General features: G+C 41.7%; 1 protein-coding gene across 1 annotated transcript in view; it reads left to right on the plus strand.

Annotated features, from left to right (window-relative positions):
• NEK11 (NIMA related kinase 11) overlaps nt 1-19,535 on the plus strand; it is a 489,228-nt gene that overhangs the window by 241,463 nt on the left and 228,230 nt on the right. Inside the window, 1 exon segment of the mRNA XM_030206452.1 lies at nt 12,090-12,228. Coding sequence (XP_030062312.1) covers nt 12,090-12,228 — 139 coding nt within the window.

Genomic DNA, 19,535 nt, shown 5'->3' on the forward strand with positions numbered 1-19,535 from the left:
CTTTGTTGTCTGGTGACTGTTTTTCTGATCATGCTGGCCCAGTATCTGATTCTGCTGTTATCTGTCCTCTTAACTCTGTTTCCAGGGCTTCCTTTCCATTTATTTCTTTACTTTCTGCCTTTCTTCTTCATTTCTTGTCCTACATCCTTAAGTAAAAGCTGGGTCCTCTGCAGACTTGACTGCCCAGTGGATCCAGCTTCTGCCTATTTTCTTCATCCATGTGCAGTTTTTCTCCTCTCTTCCTTTTCCCTCATCTCATCTCCTTCCTCTCTCTTCCCTCCCCTCCATCCATGTCCAGCATTTCTTCTCTCTCCCCTCTATCCATGTGTATCTCCTTCCTGTCTTCCCTTCCCTCCCCTCCAACCGTGTCCAACAATTCTCTCCCAGCCCTCCCTTCCATCCGCCCATATCTAGCAACCCTCCTCTCTCCACTGCCCTCTCCTCCATCCATGTCCAGCAACTCTCCGCCCCCCTCCATCCACCTATGTCCAGCAACTCTCCTCTCACCCATGTCCAGCAACTCCCCTGCCCTCCATCCATCTATCCATCCATATCCAGTAATTCCCCTCTCTCCCCTGCTGCCCCTCCATCATCCATATCCAGCAATTCTCCTCTCTCTCCCCTGCCCTCCCCTCCCCTCCATGTCCAGCATTTCTTCTCTCTCCTTTCCCTCTCCTCCATCCATATCCAGCAACTCTCCTCTCCCCTGCCCCCCCTCCAGCCATCCATACCCACCCAGCGATTCTCTTCTCTCTCTTGTCCCCCTCCAGCCATCCATACCCTCCCAGTGATTCTCTCCTCTGCCCTGCCCCCCTCCAGCCATCCATACCCACCCAGTGATTCTCTTCTCTCTCTTGCCCCCCTCCAGCCATCCATACCCTCCCAGTGATTCTCTCCTCTCCCCTGCCCCCCCTCCAGCCATCCATACCCACCCAGCGATTCTCTTCTCTCCCTTGCCCCCCTCCAGCCATCCATACCCACCCAGTGATTCTCTCCTCTCCCCTGCCCCCCTCCAGCCATCCACACCCACCCAACGATTCTCCTCTCTCCCCTGCCCCCCTCCAGCCATCCATACCCACCCTACGATTCTCTTCGCTCCACTGTCCCCCCTCCAGCCATCCATACCCACCCAGCGATTCTCTTCTCTCCCCTGCCCCCCTCCATCTATCCATACCCACCCTACGATTCTCTTCGCTCCACTGCCCCCCTCCAACCATCCACACCCACCCAGCAATTCTCTTCGCTCCACTGCCCCCCTCCCCAGCCATCCATACCCACCCAGCGATTCTCTGGCAGTTAAATTTGGAAAGTTTGATAAGAAATCCTGTCCACAAAACCTTGTACCTCACCCTGGACCCTAGTGAAAAAAATCTCGCATTGTGCTTGTGTCAAAAGTAAGTGGCATTCTCTCTGCATTGCACGGAATACCTAAATTAGCTCATTAGCATACATTTTAATACAACGTGCTGCTGTGTCTTCCACTCGAGTTAACACCCATGCACAAGTCCTCTGCATTGCTCAGTGCTTACAACCCACAGTAACCCCATAGCTAAGTCCATCATTGCTTTTTGCATTAGCCCCTGAGATTTGCTTCCTAAAAATGACAGATAAATAAGGTATTGAAATACTAATTCAGTTGTGGTGGACCTCTAAACTCTGAACACATTGATTTTCGTTTTTTATATATTTAGCATAAAAATTCTACTTCCTTCTTCCTGACAGTTGGAATCAGATGCCTCCTTTGTTGAGGATACAGTGGTAGCTAATTCTGGTAAAACATAGTAGATGATGGCAGAAAAAGACCTGCACGGTCTATCCAGTCTGCCCAACAAGATAAACTCATATGTGCTACTTCTTGTGTATACCTTACCTTGATTTGTATCTGCCATTTTCAGGGCAGAGACATAGAAGTCTTGCCCAGCACTAGCCCCGCCTCCCAAACACCAGCCCCACCTCCCAATCTCGGCTAAGTTTCTGAGGATCCATTCCTTCTGAACAGGATTCCTTTATGTTTATCCCACGCATGCTTGAATTCCACTACCGTTTTCATCTCCACCACCTTCCGTGGGAGGACATTCCAAGTATCTACCACTCTCTCCGTGAAAAAATACTTCCCGACATTTTTCTTGAGTCAAAACATCTCTATCATATCCCCTCTCTCCTGCCTCTCTTCCAGTGTATAAATATTGAGGTTTATAAGCCTGTCCCCATATGTTTGATGATGGAGATCGCTTACCAATTTTGTAGTTGCCCTCTGGACAGACTCCAACCTCTTTATATCTTTCTGTAGGTGCGGTCTCCAGAATTACACACAGTACTCTAAAAGGGACCTCACCAGAGGGTCACTATCACTCTTTTTTTTTTTTTTTTTTTGCTGATCATCCCTCTCCTTATGCACCCAAGCATCTTCCTGGCTTTGACCGTTACCTGTTCTACCTGTTTGGCCACCTTAAGGTCATCAGACACAATCATCCCCAAGTCCCACTCTTCTTTCGTATACAGAAGCACTTCACCCCCAATATGGTGCAGTGCCCTTGGATACTTGTAACACAAGTGCATGACCTTGCATTTCTTAGCATTAAATTTTAGTTGCCAATTATTGGACCACTCTTCAAGTTTTGCCAGATCTTTCCTCATGTCATCCACACCCTCTGAGGTGTCAACCCTATTACAGAGTTTGGTATCATCCACAAAGAGACAAACCTTATCAGGCAGTCCTTTCACAATATCACTCACAAAGATATTAAAAAGAGCCGGCCCAAGGACCAATCCCTATGGATAAGATCCCTATCCTCTGAGCAAGCTCCATTTACTACTACCCTCTGTTTCCTCCCATTTAACCAGTTTTATCACTTTAGGTCCCATACTGAGGGCACTCCGTTTATTAATCAGTCAACTGTGCAGAACCGTGTCAAAGGCTTTATTAAAATCCAAGTATGCCACATCTAGCATCCCTCCCACGTCTAACTGTTTGGTCACCCAGTCAAAGAAATCAATCAGATTCGTCTGACATGACTTGCCTTGTGAAGCCATGCTGTCTTGGGTCCTGCAGGCCATTCGATTTGAGAAACCTCAAGATCCTCCGCTTAAGTAGCATTTCCATTAGTTTACTCACCACTGAAGTCAGACTGACAGGTCTGTAATTCCCAACCTCCTCCTTACTTCTGCTAAAATATAATTTTCTTTAAGAACCCATATATTGTAAGGGTTATTAAATACAATAGATAGATAATTGAACAGTAAATGAAATGCTATAATTTGTTGCTGTTTAATTAACTTACAACATTTTGTTTGACTATGAAATGCTTTGGAAAGTCAATTTATTGTGCTGCCCATTCATTTTTATTTTGGTTACCCAGAGGTTTTGTCAGCATCTGTAGCTGCCTGCTCACATTAAGAAATAGTAACTATATAATAGACATGTTACTGAAGTTCTGAGAGAGTACAGAAATGATTCAGGAGAAATATTTTATGAAAAGAAACTTCCATGTGATGAGTCAGTAGTTATAATAAATGCAGAAAATTGCAATTCATGTCTGTGGCTCTATCTACAACATCTCAAGGTCAGAGGAAAATGGCACAGACTTGAAAAAGAAGAGAATTGAATGATAATTAGACTCATTTTTTAAATGTCACATTGTACTTTGAAATGGTTGTTTTTTACTTGGGGGTTTCTTTGGTAAGGGAAGTCTCTCCTTTTGAGGAGAGTTTTCAAAGCTATACCCAGGTACATAGGTCTGTCTGAAAAGATCTACCTTCTGCCAGGCTTTCAGAGTTTGCATACTTTTAGCCAGATTAAAAAGAGGTGCTCCTGGAGGTGTGATTTTATTTAAAAATATAAATAAAATAAAACAGAGAAAAGAAAATAAGATGATACCTTTTTTATTGGACTAAATACATTTTTTGATTAGCTTTCGAAGGTAACCCTTTTTCTTCAGATCAGAAATAAGCAAATGTTGATAAATAAGTGTATATATAAGTGAAAAATCAAAGCATTCCAATGACACAGGAAGAGGGTGGGGTGGGTAAGGTAAGAAACATGGGAGCTGGGTGAATGAGAGACAGGGAGAGATGCATGTACATCTTCCTGTGAGACTGTCATTGGAATGCTTTGATGTTTCACTTATATATATTGTTATCTGAAGAAAAAGGGTTACCTTCAAAAGCTAATCAAAAATGTATTAAATTAGTTCAATAAAAAAGGTATAATCTTATTTTCGTTTCTATGTTTTATTTTATTTATATTTATTACCTTTAAAAGTAGACTAACACAGCTACCACTTCACTCTATTTAAAAATATAAATATGATAGTTTACCCCCTCTTTCTTCTGCTGCTCACATAAATACCCAGAGGCAAAGGATAGGGATACCAAGTGGTATGTAAATATAGTCAAGAAAAGATACAGTGCACCCACTACTTATGTATAATTGTTTATTGGCTGAATGGTAACGCATCTCAAAATGCTGCCTCCTGGCCCACCGAATCCTCTTATTTATACATAAGATATTGAGAAGTTAGAGAAGAAGAAATTGAGACAATATTATAATCACTCCAAAAGAAAGAATACAGCTTTGAACATTTTGAAAATAGAAAAGATATAGAAATAAAAACAACAGATAAGGTAGAAGCCATAGGGGCCGTTTTACTAAGGCGCGTAGGTGGCTACGCACATACAACGCAGGTCAAATTAGAACTACTGCCTGGCCACCGCATGCCACAGGCAGTAATTCTAATTTTGATGCGTGTCCAAAACGCACAGCAGAAAATAATTTCTATTTTCTACTGTGTGGTGCTAGCCGGGTGGTAATCACCAGTGTACACGTGTTGACGATTACTGCCCGGTTAACGCATGAGACCTTACTGCTAAGTCAGTAGGTAGTGGTAAGGTCTCAGGCCCAAAATGGATGCACACTGATTTTTATTCTGCCGCACGTCCATTTTTGGCCCCAAAAAAGGCCTTTTTTGCAGGCACGCTGAAAAATGGACCTGCGCTCGTCCAGTACACGTGCCTACACCAGCACAGGCCATTTTTCGCCACACCTTAGTAAAAGGGCCCAATAGTGACCATGAATAGGGTTGACTATATTAAGGAAGGAACTAGGCAACTTGATAATACGGAGTATTATATGAGGTTGAAGAAGGATCTTTGCTCTATGTTACAGGAGAGAATCAGACGATCAACGAATAGTGGTAAACATTTTCTGACATCAAAAGAAGTTGAGTTTTTGACTGTAGAACATTTTGTCACTCTGACAATATCTATTTTACCAAAAATCCACAACTATAGTTGGTGCCATTGGTTCAGTACTTGAAGCATTACCTAAATACATTGAATTCTTCCTTAGACCATTTGTTCCAGCAATATTTTCTTATGTAAGAGACTTGTCACATATTATCCAATTGCTGCAAGATACTCCTGCTGTTGTACACTAACCCCTGAAATTTATAAATAGTGCTTTAAGTTGTGTGCGCAAATGTGAGCACACACCCGATTTACATGCGCAATTTAACTGAATTATGAGCCAATTAGTGCCGATAATTTGAATTATAAAAAGCAATTAGTGGTGCTAATTAGTTTTAATTAAAATATACTAGCATAAATTTAGGTACAGGATCTGCAAAGGGGGCGTGGCTGTGGGAGGGTCATGGACAGGTCAGGGGCGTTCTTTTAATTTATGCAGGTTTCATTGGTGTAAATGGCTGTGCCTAAAAGTAGTCACAGTTCCTGGCGCCAGGTGTTGTTCTATAAACGCCATCTAACTTTGTGCGCCATTTATAGACTAGCACTTAGCGCTTTGTTTTTCTGCACTGATTTTTAGGTGCCATTTATAGAATTTAGTCTCAAAGGTCCCACAAGGTGCATCAAAGATATAGAAGTTATCAGGAATATGCAGCATACAAGACGGTTTAATATTCAGTTAATAAAGGGGCCTTTTGACTAAAGCACTTTAAGATTTATGGTTACTTGCAAATCTAATGTGGCACTTTGTAGCATGTTTATATCATTTTTATATCATAGGTTGCTCCCATGTTAACTCTGTGTTAGTCAGTTGCTACACGTTGGGGTTTATATTCAGCTGGTGGTGCTCAGCATTTTGCCTACTGCCACATGCATTATTCCTGTAAATTTAATGCCGGGCCATGTCTGTGTTCTGGCATTTAACTTCTAGGTTTACGGAACTGGCTAAACCTTAGCCAGTTAAGTATGATATTCAACACTTAACCAGCTGTGACAAATTGCATAAAGAGGACTGACTTTTATGTGATCTATTTATGTGGTTACCTGGGCCGATTAAGTACTGAATATTGACACTTAACCAGCCAAGTGCTGACTTCTCTCCCTTAATACCCTCAAAATAGTCATTTTTTAGTTAATTGGTTAGCACCAGAGTAGTAGTAAAATAAAAATTCTACTACACAACACTAGCAACCAGTGAACTCCAGTACCATGGAGGAAACATGGCTTTGAACACCTATCCCCATCACAATAATCATGCCATAATGTTTTGCAGTAACTGAATTTTCGCTAAAGTTTTTTTTTCAGTAAGCTCACTATCACAACATTTACATAGTCTAATCTTGGCAAAATTACCACTTGACACTTGTAAAAAGAGTTGCAACTTATCACCACTCAAAAGCTTTCACAGTTGACAAAGCATATGATGATAATGGAATACTGATCAAATTATTTTAGATATATAAGTATTGAAAGTCAAATACTAGTTCAACCATATCCCAACATTGCAAACCACTGTTTTCATTGGGACTGAGCTCCCCAATACAAACCAGAAACTCCACAGCCATCAACTACTTCTCTAACCACAGAAACGTTGATTTCCCTGCATTCAATAACAATTTGTTTATAGCCACCTAGCTACCTTCTCCATTCCTGCATTAATACTCCCAAAATCTTCCTTCCATTGATCTCCTATGGGAGCTATGATCTAGATATCATCTGCAAATAAGTGATATTGGAATCCATGTTCCTTTATAAAATAGGCTTTGAGAACCAGCTACGATAATGCACAAATGCTGATGTACATATTTATACCTTCACCCCTGCTTTGCTCAGACTATGCCCCAAGGATTGCCTTTACACAGTCTTTCTGTATGCCTGCTTTTCACATGTCTATATGGCGACATAAGAGATGTTTTTACATATGATGCCTTGAGTGATTTCTACTTGTGTAAATAGCATTTCTATGCATAGATTGGCTATATGTGTAAATGATGATTTCAGAATGCCACTATTTACATGTACCGAAAGCCCAAAATGCACAGATTCAAAGGGGATATGCTATGGGTATGGTTGGGGGGGGGGGGGGGGGGATGGGGACGCAATGGAAATTCATATATATTTTTGAAAGTTTCCCTGGTGGCTTTGGCACGTCCTTTGAGGCATGCATAAGTTTCATAATAGTGTTTGTTTCAGCCAGGACTTAGTACATAAGTACATAAGTAATGCCATACTGGGAAAAGACCAAGGGTCCATCGAGCCCAGCATCCTGTCCATGACAGCGGCCAATCCAGGCCAAGGGCACCTGGCAAGCTTCCCAAACGTACAAACATTCTTGAAACAGATTATTGAAGGGCAGTGGCGTTGTGAGGGCAGCTGACACCCAGGGCGGGTCGCCGCTGCGTGCACCCCCCCCGGGTACAGCGCGACGCACCCTCCGTAGCGCAACCCCCCCCCCCCCCCGCCACGAGAACATACCTGGAAGGCGGTGAGGGGCGGATGGGAGGGCCAATCCGCCGAGTGCACGCTGCTGGGGGGTATCGGCGCCTCACTGGTTCCTTGCTCTCTCTGCCCCGGAACAGGAAGTAACCTGTTCCGGGGCAGAGAGAGCAAGGAACCAGCGAGGCGCCGACACCCCCCAGCGGCGTGCACCCGGGGCAGACTGCCCCACCGCCCCCCTTCCTACGCCACTGTTGAAGGGGCAATGGTGCATAGCTCCCCAGTCCTTTGGGTGTTTTTGCTCCTTAATTGTCTGCATTTATATATATAATTGTCTGGAATATGGCTCCTATATGTAGATGTGTCAAAATCTATACCTAGAAGTGGTAAAAATCATCAGTGCTTTATGTAAAATACTCAGAGAAAAAACATATACATAAGCATGGATTAATGAGACAAAGCCAACATGGATTTAGTGAAGGGAAATCTTGCCTCACCAATCTACTACATTTCTTTGAAGGGGTGGATAAAGGTGAGCCGGTCGATATTGTGTATCTGAATTTTCAAAAGGCATTTGGCAATGTACCTCATACATAAGTACATAAGTATTGCCATACTGGGATAGCCTAGCATCCTGTTTCCAACAGTGGCCAATCCAGGTCACAACTACCTGGCAAGATCCCAAAAAAGTACAAAACATTCTATACTGCTTAACCCAGAAATAGTGGATTTTCCCCAAGTCCATTTAATAATGGTCCATGGACTTTTTCTTTAGAAAGCCGTTCAAACCTTTTTTAAACTCCACTAAGCTAACCGCCTTTACCACATTCTCTGGCAAAGAATTCCAGAGTTTAATTACACGTTGAGTGAAGAAACATTTTCTCCGATTCGTTTTAAATTTACTACTTTGTAGCTTCATCGCATGCCCCCTAGTCCTAGTATTTTTGGAAAGCTTAAACAGACGCTTCACATCTATCCGTTCAACTCCACTCATTATTTTATAGACCTCTATCATATCTCCCCTCAGCCGCCTTTTCTCCAAGCTGAAGAGCCCTAGCCGCTTTAGCCTTTCCTCATAGGGAAGTCGTCCCATCCCCTTTATCATTTTCGTCGCCCTTCACCTCACCTTTTCTAATTCCACTATATCTTTTTTGAGATGCGGCGACCAGAATTGAACACAATATTCAAGGTGCGGTCGCACCATGGAGCGATACAAAGGAATTATAATATCCTCATTTTTGTTTTCCATTCCTTTCCTAATAATACCTAACATTCTATTTGCTTTCTTAGCTGCAGCAGCACACTGAGCAGAAGCTTTCAACGTATCATCAATGACGACACCTAGATCCCTTTCTTGGTCTGTGACTCCTAACGTGGAACCTTGCATGACGTAACTATAATTCGGGTTCCTCTTTCTCACATGCATCACTTTGCACTTGCTCACATTAAATGTCATCTGCCATTTAGACACCCCCAGTCTTGTAAGATCCTCTTGTAATTTTTCACAATCCTCCCACGATTTAATGACTTGGATAACCACGTGTCATCAGCAAATTTAATTACCTCACTAGTTACTCCCATCTCTAGGTCATTTATAAATATGTTAAAAAGCAGCGGTCCTAGCACAGACCCCTGGGGAACCCCACTAACTACCCTTCTCCATTGAGAATACTGACCTACTCTCTGTTTTCTATCCTTTAACCATTTTTTCCTCTGGAGTCTTTCATGAGGTACTTTGTCAAACACCTTCTGAAAATCCAGATACACAATATCAACCGGCTGAGCTTTATCCACATGTTTGTTCACCCCTTCAAAGAAATGTAGTAGATTGGTGAGGCAAGATTTCCCTTCTTTAAATCCATGTTGACTTTGTCTCATTAATCCATGCTTTTGAATATGCTCTGTAATTTTGTTCTTTATAATAGTCTCTACCATTTTGCCGGGCACCGATGTCAGACTCACCTGTCTATAATTTCCCGGATCTCCTCTGGAACCTTTTTTAAAAATCGGCATTATAATGGCCACCCTCCAATCTTCTGGTACCATGCTTTATTTTAAGGATAAATTACATATTACTAACAATAGCTCCGCATGTTCATTTTTCAGTTCTGTCAGTACTCTGAGATGAATACCATCCAGTCCAGGAGATTTGCTACTCTTTAGTTTGTAGAACTGCCATTACATCCTCCAGGTTTACAGAGAATTCATTAAGTTTCTCCGACTCGTCAGCTTCAAATATCATTTCTGGCACCAGTATCCCACCCAAATCAATCTCTCCACTACGGCTTTGTCTTCCCTGATCGCCCATTTTACTCCTCGGTCATCTAGCAGTCCAACCGATTCTTTTGCCAGCTTCATCCTTTTAATATACCTAAAAAAAATGTTTACTATGTATTTTGGCCTCCAACGCAATCTTTTTTTCGAACTCCCTCTTAGCCTTCCTTATCAGCACTTTGCATTTGACTTGACATTCCTTATGCTGTTTCTTATTATTTTCAGTTGGTTCCTTCTTCCATTTTCTGAAGGATTTTCTTTTAGCTCTAATAGCTTCCTTCACCACACTTTTTAACCATGCCGGCTGTCGTTTGGTCTTCCGTCCTCCTTTTATAATACGTGGAATATATTTGGCCTGGGCTTCCAGGATGGTGTTTTTGAACAGCATCCAAGCCTGATGTAAATTTTTGACCCTCACAGCTGCTCCTCTAAGTTTTTTTTTTTAATTAGAAAGTCATGGGATAGGAGATAATGTCCTATTATGGATTAAAAATTGGTTAAAAGATATAAAACAGAGAGTAAGGATAAATGGTCAGTATTCTCAAAGGAGAAGGGTACATAGCGGGGTTCTGTAGCGGTTGGTGCTGGGGCTGCTGCTTTTGAACATATTTATAAATGATCTAGAGATGGGAATAACTAGTGAGGTAATTAAATGTGCTGATGTCACAAAGTTATTCAAAGTTGTTTAATCTTAAGAGGATTGTGAAAAATTGCAAGAGGACCTTACTAGACTGGGAGACTGGACATCCAAATGGCAGATGACGTTTAATGTTAGCAAGTGCAAAGTGATGCATGTCCTTCTGTGCTGGTCTCTGCTCTCCGACACTGCTTGCTATTGAAAAAAATCTCCTCCTTGCTGAAAGCCCCCCAATTGTTTATCTGCCTCTCTAAAGCTGTTCTTTGTTCTTCGACAAGTTTTGCTATTGAAAAATACAAACAGACTGCTCCTCCCGGAAGTCTCCCTCACATAAGTACTGGTCTGTTAATTGTGGTTGTGGTTGTAGTTGTAGTTTTAGGGTCTCCTTGATGGTGAAAAGCAGGTATTCATATGGGTATAGCTAGATAAGAGTTTTGCCTGTTGAGTTTATGTCCTCTAGGTAGATGGATAAGTGCCTAAACTAAAACCAGCTATTTTGTGGGCAGGCCAGGAGAAGAGCTGGCACTTATGCAGTTAAGTGCTGATATTCAGCACACCTTGGTGCCCCATTCTATCTCTCTTTCCTTGTTATCCCCTACACTCCTTCCTGTTTGCTGTGTTCTCTTGACTCTCACTGCCTAGTGCTTCCCTCTCTGAGATTTGCCCACTGTGAGTCTACCCATTCTTCTGCCTTTTTCTTTCTCTCACCCTTCCTTTGGAATAGTCTCCCACTTCCTATTAGGTCCAAATTGTCATTTGTGAAGATCATAGCCCTTTTGTAGACTCATTTTTTTAATGGCCTTTGGACCCCCTGCATATTGCCCTTAAAACTAGGGGGGGCCTGTACGGTCCCAGCATCCAGATGAGTCAAGTGTATTGTTACTTTTAGTAATTTTGGTGTGACTGTATTGCTGTGTGATTGACTTGTTCCTTTCATGTTATTGTATTTTGTTTTATTGTATGCTGCTGTGGCCTGTGCACAGAAACAGTGGGATATCAACTGTTTTAATAAACATAAACATAAAACACAGTCTTATCTTTTGTATGGTTTACCTTATGCAATTCAGTGCTGAATATTGCACTCAACTGCATAACTTTTTACTGGCTGCACATACCAGAATATTCAATGCCGGTGCCTGGACATGGCCTGGCATTGAATATCTGGGATAAAGCCAGCAGCAGCCAAAAACCGCTGACTGTCACTAGCTGAATATCTACCACTAAATATTTAAAACAAAATGAATAGTGTTTTTATTAAAACACATGTATGTTCTACCTTATGATTGGCAAAATGAACATTAGATCATTTCCTCTGCCACAGAATGGGAATAATCCTATTTAACAGACTCTGTACCTTGTGTCCAGTATGCTGCACATTCCAAAATTAGTATTTAGGTCGTTCTTATACTAACTGTACAACCCAATACTGTCTGTAAATAGGAGTGAAAGTCGCTTTGTCATGCTGTGATCTAACACATTTTATTATATTGCCTCAAACTAGGAGCCTGAAGAACACGCCTCCAAGCATTTGGCTCAGTCTCAACCAGTCAGCGCACGGGACTATAAATCTATGGGTCATCATGAACAGAGTCAAAATGAAATCCCAGATAGGCTGTGTATGTCTGAGCCAGTAGAATGTGGTAAGAAATTTTGCTGCAACTGCTAAAATGACTTTATAATCGCTGTTCTTTATGTAGACTGGAATCTGATTGTGATGTCATGAAGTTCCAAGTGCAAAAAGTGATTAGTCTTGTTTCCAAAAAATTTAGAATGCTAAGGTAATTAAGACATTATTTGAGCACAGTTAATAATTCAGAGCCTAATTTTCTTAGTTTCAATTACTGCAATAGTCTACTGGGACTACCAAAGCAGATCATTACAGGTTGCACAGAATGCCACTGCTTGTGTCCTTGATTTTTCTTCATGATATGATCATATTTCACCTGTGCTGATTAGGCTTCATTGGCTTCCTATAGAGTGGAGAATTTGGGTTAAAATTTTTATTATTGATTTTTAAAGTTTTGAGCAATGTATTTATAATAATTTCCACAAAGCTTGTATATGTATCAACTCTCAAGGGCATTAAGATCAGTCTCCATGGACATTCCATCTTTTCATGTTGTTAAAGTAGAAGAATATAGATCCTCTATTTGTTTTGTCGCTGGTCTGAAGTTGTGGAATTGATTGCCATCTACATTGTGAACAACATGAAATTTGGAAAATTTTAAATAGGTTTTGAAAACTTTTATTTCAACAGGCTTTAATGCTGCAGCCACGTTTAGTGCACCAGTAAAATGCTTTTCCATTTTTCTTTTATTTATTTATTTTCCATGTGCTAGTGTGTGGCCATTACTGTTGGTAAGGGCTCTTGTGCTACTCCCACGCTAATTGGGTAGCACGCGGTAATGTGCCCCTGCTACCTGATTAGCTCAGGTTTGCCTACTCTTCACCCATAGGCATGCCTCTGGCTCTGGAAAATAAAGTAGGGATACTAAAATGTTGCAGGTATTTTTTGAGGACAGCAGGCCATTCATTTTTCTTTCATGTGGGTGACATCATCCATGTTGCCAGGCAGAGAATACTTCAAAAGTGTAGTACAGCTTTAAAAACATGTGACAATGTCCCCACCGTGCATGTGCGAGTGCCTTCCTTCCCACCGCAAGAGCGTGTAGTACTATTGTATAGATATCAGGACAGGAGACAGCTCCAAGGGGAGGTGGGAGAGTATGTAAGAATGAATGGCCTGCTTGTCCTCAGAAAATACATGCTAAAGGTAAGTATCCCTGCTTTCTTTGAGGACAAACAGGCCATATTCTCACACGCTACCAGGCTCACCCAAAACAGCAACAGTAGGACAATAGGACCTCACAACGGCAAGGCCAAAATATGAATTAACCTGAAACTATATACATACTGAGTGAGAGTGTAGCCTGGATCAGAACAAAATGGGCCTGGGGGGGGGGGGGTGGAGTTGGATTCTAGACCCTAAACAAATTCTGCAGAACTATCTGTCCAAACTGACTATTGAGTCGAGTATTGCTCAACGCAATAGAGAGATGCGAATGTGTGAAGACCATGCTGCAACTTTGCAAATCTCTTCTATAGAGGCTTACCTCAAGTGGACTACTGGTGTAGTCATGGCTCTGACATTATGAGCCTTGACATGACCCTCAAGAGTCAGTCCAGCTTTGGGTGTAAGTGAAGAAATTGTACAGAGTGACCACTGTAATACTGAACACAGAAGATCCAGATTTGGGGTTGCAAGCTACTAATGGGTTAAAGTTGTTGAAATAAATTGCTGAAAAATATATTCAGCTCTCTGACAAATAGGTCAGAACAAGTAGGTACGTTTTCAGAAGGGATGTTTTGCACCTGGTTACTGTTGGCCTGTTTTTCTGAGATATGAGACATGACACGTCACAAATGAGTAACTGAGGGCGACTTCACATTCGGAGATTTCAAGATGGCGCATTGAATGCATGCACCTGTGTTTGCTCCGTGGAGACGCTGCAGAGAGACACACCACTAGCGGGACCTTCGGCTCCTCGTTCGTGATGGGAAAGTGGAGGGGGAAGGTAAAGGAGCTTCCCTCGGCTCCTGGGCCCTCTTTGACGCTGAAGCAGTCGACCCTGCAATTTCCTACGTTGCAACCGGGACCTCTGTGTACATCGACTCCTTCTGCAGCTACTGACGCATTGACGTCAGTAGGAAGCAGAGATGGGGCTTCCCTGAGCCCCGGGGAACGCAGGGCACCACCACAGCCAGAGTGAGATTTTCGCAGCAGCCCTACCAGAAATGGACACCGAAGGGGTGGATTCGCAACTGTTAGAGGGGAGGACTGCAGCGAATCGGAGCGGGACCCAGGATCAAGTACTTTCGGCTGAATTGGCTTTAAAGGTATTGCCACAGGACATTGTTTCTAAATTTTCTCGTTCTGGGGCCCCACCTCATTCCCCTTTACCATCAGGTGGAATAAGTAAACCCACTATTGTGACGCTTGAGTCACTGTGGGATATGGTATACAACACTCACTCCTCTATGCAAAGCATGTTAAAAGAAAATTCAAATGACATTAAAACTCTCTCAGAAGCTTTTCTGATACAGGCACAAGTGACTGCACAGCAGTCCTCTAAGATTGAAAAAGTGGATACCAAAATTCAAGAAATGGGGACTTTAGAATCTGCTTTGATTAAAGATAATAACTTTTTGCATAAACGTCTGGAATACCTGGAGAACCAGACCCGAAGACTTAACCTTCGATTCCTTAATTTCCCCAAATCTCCGTTAATTCCTCCGATTGAGATGGTAAAAAAATATTTGATAGACATTCTAGGAATGGATAAAGACTCATTGCCCCCCATAACTCGGGCACGTTACATCTGGAATACTGTGAGGACTTTGGGAGACCCCCCAAAGCGAGAGATGGGTGAAGAAATGAATCTTCCTTCCTTCCTGGAAAGTTCGTTAGAAGTTATTACTCATAGGATGACTATGCTGGTCACTTTTGTGCTTGAGCCAGATTGGAACGCTGTATTAAGACTTTCCCTGTGACACTTAGATAGGCTTTTTATGGGTTCCAAGGTTAGAATTTATCCTGACCTCTCTAGGCCAACACAAATGAGGCGCAAGGCCTTTTTGGAACTGCGCCCCAGAGTCGAGGCCTTGAGAGCAAACTTTTGTATTAGTTTTCCTTGTATATGTCAAGTAATGCTAGAGGGTAAACGATTTCAATTTGTGGACCCTAAACAGCTTAAAGATTTCTTGGAAGCTAGAGTTAAAGTGACATAGCAGGCTGGAGTTTGAGCACAGAGGTGGCAATTATGTATTAATTTGTAACTTTGTTTAAAAATTTCTTTCCTTTTCTTGGAATCATCTTTTCTTTAATAGTGGACGGAAAATATTGTTTGTATTGTTTCCTTACGCTCTATGAGTTAATAAGTTTTTCTTTTGAATTGATGATGGATTGCTAAGTCACATTGATTTGTGAGTTATTGAAAATATTAATAAAGATTAAATAAAAAAAAAAAACAAATGAGTAACTGAGGTCATAGAGCAGTGCAAAGATGGTACAAAATGTAACATAAGAGGGCGTACAGTGATAGAAAAGCATGTCAAGATAGGTGATAGAAGGGAATGTGGTTGGGAGCTGCAGTTAAGGGACAGTCCAGAATGATGGTTGAATACCTGTACACAGGTCATGCCACAAATGTCATGTGATAATGTATTCCAGCCAGTCTTTGGCCTGTATAAATATATGTATGATTTCTACAGAAAGGGGGTGTAGCTCCTTCTCTAGCAGAGGAGTTGGTTAGCAGCTGGTTACCCCACCTAACCATCTAACCTGATTGCTTTGCTCTGCCTCTTTTGTCTCTCTGTATTAGTATTTACCCTATTAAAGTAGAAATATTTCTTTTTCCTAGCAGCGCCTCTTGTTTCATTTGTTTTTGTCTCCTAGGTAATAAGTAAGTTCTGATATAAGAATCAGTAAGTAAGATATTTCTATTGTACCCCTCAGTTGTTAGGTTTTAGAGTGTGAGGGTGTAGTAGTGTTGCCCCCTACCAGGGTCTGCACTACTCCCATCTATCGCTCACAAAATGCAATCTGCCAATCAGTTGGAGATGGTGCGTTTCCTGATGGCAACCCCCATCCTGTTGAGATCAAAAGAAACAAAAAGCTGGGTGGACTGTCCCTAGGACCTAGTCCACTCTAAGTAAAAAGCCAATGCTCGTTTCTAGGCCAAGGTGTGCAGTGCGCATTTGCCAGGATGGGCATGAGGCTTCGGAAAGAATGTTGGAAGAACGATTGACTGGTTTAGATGGAACTCCGACACAACCGTAGGCAGGAACGTACGGTGTGTGCAGAGAACTACTCTATCGTGATGAAATTTAGTGTAGGGTGGATCCGCTACTAGGACCTGAAGCTCATTGACCCTGTGAGCTGAAGTAACAGCCACCAAAAACATGACCTTCCAGGTCAACTACTTCAGATCACAGGAATCCAGCAGCTTAAAAGGAAGTTTCTTCAGCGGGGTAAGGACAACATTGACACAGAAGGAGGTTTGACAGGGGACTTTGACAAAAGTAAACCTCTTATGAAGCGAACAACTAGAGGCTGTTCAGAGATGGGCATACCTTCTGCATGGTGATGGTAAGCACTAATTACACTGAAGTGAACCCTTACAGAGTTGGTCTTAAGACCAGACTTAGAAAGGTGTAGAAGGTATTCAAGCAGGGTATGTGCAGGGCAAGAAATAGGATCTAGGGCTCAGTCCTCACACCAGATGGCAAACCTCCTTCATTTGAAAGAGTAACACTTCTTAGTGGAATCTTTCCTAGAAGTCAGCAAGACCTTGGAGACACCCCCAGGAAGATGCAAGGAAGAAAATTCTAAGCTCTCAACATCCAGTCTGTGAGGGCCAGAGACTAGAGGTTGGCATGCAAAAGAGATCTCTCATTCTGCATGATGAGAGTTGTAAAACACTCAAATCTCCAAAGTTCTTCGAAGGATAACTCCAGAAGAAGAGGGAACCAGATCTGCCGGGGCCAATAAAGAGTAATCAGAATCATTGCTCCTCGGTCTTGCTTGAATTTCAGCAAAGTCTTCCCCATGAGAGGGATGGGAGGATATGCATACAGAAGACCATTCCCCCAATGGAGAAGGAAGGCATCCAATGCTAGTCTGTCATTTGCCCTGACCCTGGAATAGTACTGGGGGACCTTGTAGTTTAATGGAGTGGTAAAGACATCCACTGAGGGGGTGCCCTACTCTTGGAAAATCTTGCGGGTAAAACTTAAACTGAGTGACAACTCATATGGTTGCATGATCCTGCTCAGTCTGTTGGCCAGGGGGTTGGATTTGCCTGCCAGCTATCTGCTGAAGGTGATGAAGGGGTTTTGGAGAGTGTGCTGTGAATGAAGAAGGGCATAGAGAAAAAGTGTATGCCAATATAACATTTTGAATGGTAAAAGGCAAAAAAAAATTGAATACATTCAAAATGTACCTAAAATTAAATGCTATGATACAAACACACTGATGTAAGCAGATTTTCAGTACCCTCCTAAAGCACATATTTGCTGGAAAATAAACACCTAACAGGTCAATATTCAGTGAAATGTCTGGAGAAAATTTTGAAGTGTTAAACCTAGACATTTCAAACTATAATAGAATAATTATAATATAATATAGAATAAAATAATAATGGTGCTGTAAATATAGCTATTGCTGCTGAATATACAGTGTAGACTCTGTGTAACACAGCTCGAAATACCAGATTCAATATAATGCTACCAAGTATCATGGAACCCAGAGTCTGTTATATGGGATCTACAGTGTACTAGTGTGAGATATACCTCGACACATCCGAACAACCAATGAACACCTACCCTTCTGAAGGCTGCTTAAAACTTACCTCTTCAGACAGGTTTACCCAAATAACCCAACTTAATTCTCGAACTCAAACCACACTACCCATACTCCAATCCTCTCCCACACATCCCTCCCTATTGTCCTACTCTTTCCAACTGGATCATCTCTGTGATACTTCATACCATACTCTTGTGTTATCTCTATGATACTCTGCACAGCATCCTGTAAGTCGCACTGAGCCTGCTATCGAGCGGGAAGAGCAGGGTATAAATGCCATAAATAAATAAATAAATAAATAAATAAATAAATATGTATAGATATATGTTGAAGTGCCGGATATCAAGGCTTCTATAAGCTGTATTTAGAAGACCTCAGACATTGGCACTACACATATAAGTTATGTTTTGTTCAGACTTGCTACATTTACAATCTATAAACTCTTAGAATCATAAGTCCTACCTATAATATTTTTATTTTGAAAAAAATGTACTGAGAAACAGACACCTGTGCTGCTATACCCCAGAATGCTCTAATCATCAATGTCTTGCATGTAAGATAGGAGGTGGAATCAGATTTTTTTTTTAACCTGGGTCAAATTTGTATAGGTCGCCTAATAAAGCTGTACAGTGTACACACCAAAATTTTCAGGTCTAACACTGGGATCTTCCATTTTTAATCAAATTAATATTAGTTATTCATTTGAAGTGATTCAGCCAATCACTTGTAGATTAGATAAGATGGCTACGTCCAGTGCTATTTTGTAGGAAAAAAGGTGCCGGTACATATACAGTGCCAACCTTAAGGGCGGAATCACTATGGCTCCACTCCTATAGTAGCCACACCCCCACAGTAGCCACATCTATTTTACCAGCCATGGAGCATATAAAAAGACTGACTATAAAGACTGACCGTAAACTAATAACATATGTAGACAAAAAATTAGCTGAACACCCCCCCTCCCAAAAAAAAAAAATCAGACTCTGGCATGTAGGATAACACCAGAAAAACCAAAATATTTTCCCCTTGCTATAAAAATAGCAGACATACATTTCGAATATTCCATTCACTACATTACAAATTAACAACTACAAATAAAACAATCAAAAAAATTAGCACAGCTACCACACTACTTCATCTTAAAATAAAATTCTTTTTTCTACCTTTTTTGTCTGGCAATGTACTTCTTTTCATTTGTGTTGGTCCTAGTCTCTGGTTTCTACTTTCCTCGTCTTCTCTTAGCTCTATTTCCAGGATTTCCTGTTTGTCACTTTTCTCTCCGGCTTTTCCTTTAAGCTTTCTTCGATTTTATTTTCTGCCTTTATCCACATTTAGTTCTTTCTTACTACTCAATCTTCCTGCATTTCTCCCTTGCTCTTGCCCTCTCTCTCCATCCAGCATCTCTTTCCTTACCCCTTTTCTCCCCATCAGCATTTTTCCCCTTGCCCCCTCTCTCCTCATCCAGTATTTCTCCCACTGCCTCCTCTCACCCCATCCAGCAACTCTCCTAGGCCTGCTGCTGCTTCTTCCAACCAGTAGCAGTTGTGGGAAAATCAAGAAGTAAAAGGCGTCTCGCCACTGTGT

Source organism: Microcaecilia unicolor, chromosome 1 (genome assembly GCF_901765095.1).
Source record: "Microcaecilia unicolor chromosome 1, aMicUni1.1, whole genome shotgun sequence".
Classification (NCBI taxonomy): domain Eukaryota; kingdom Metazoa; phylum Chordata; class Amphibia; order Gymnophiona; family Siphonopidae; genus Microcaecilia; species Microcaecilia unicolor.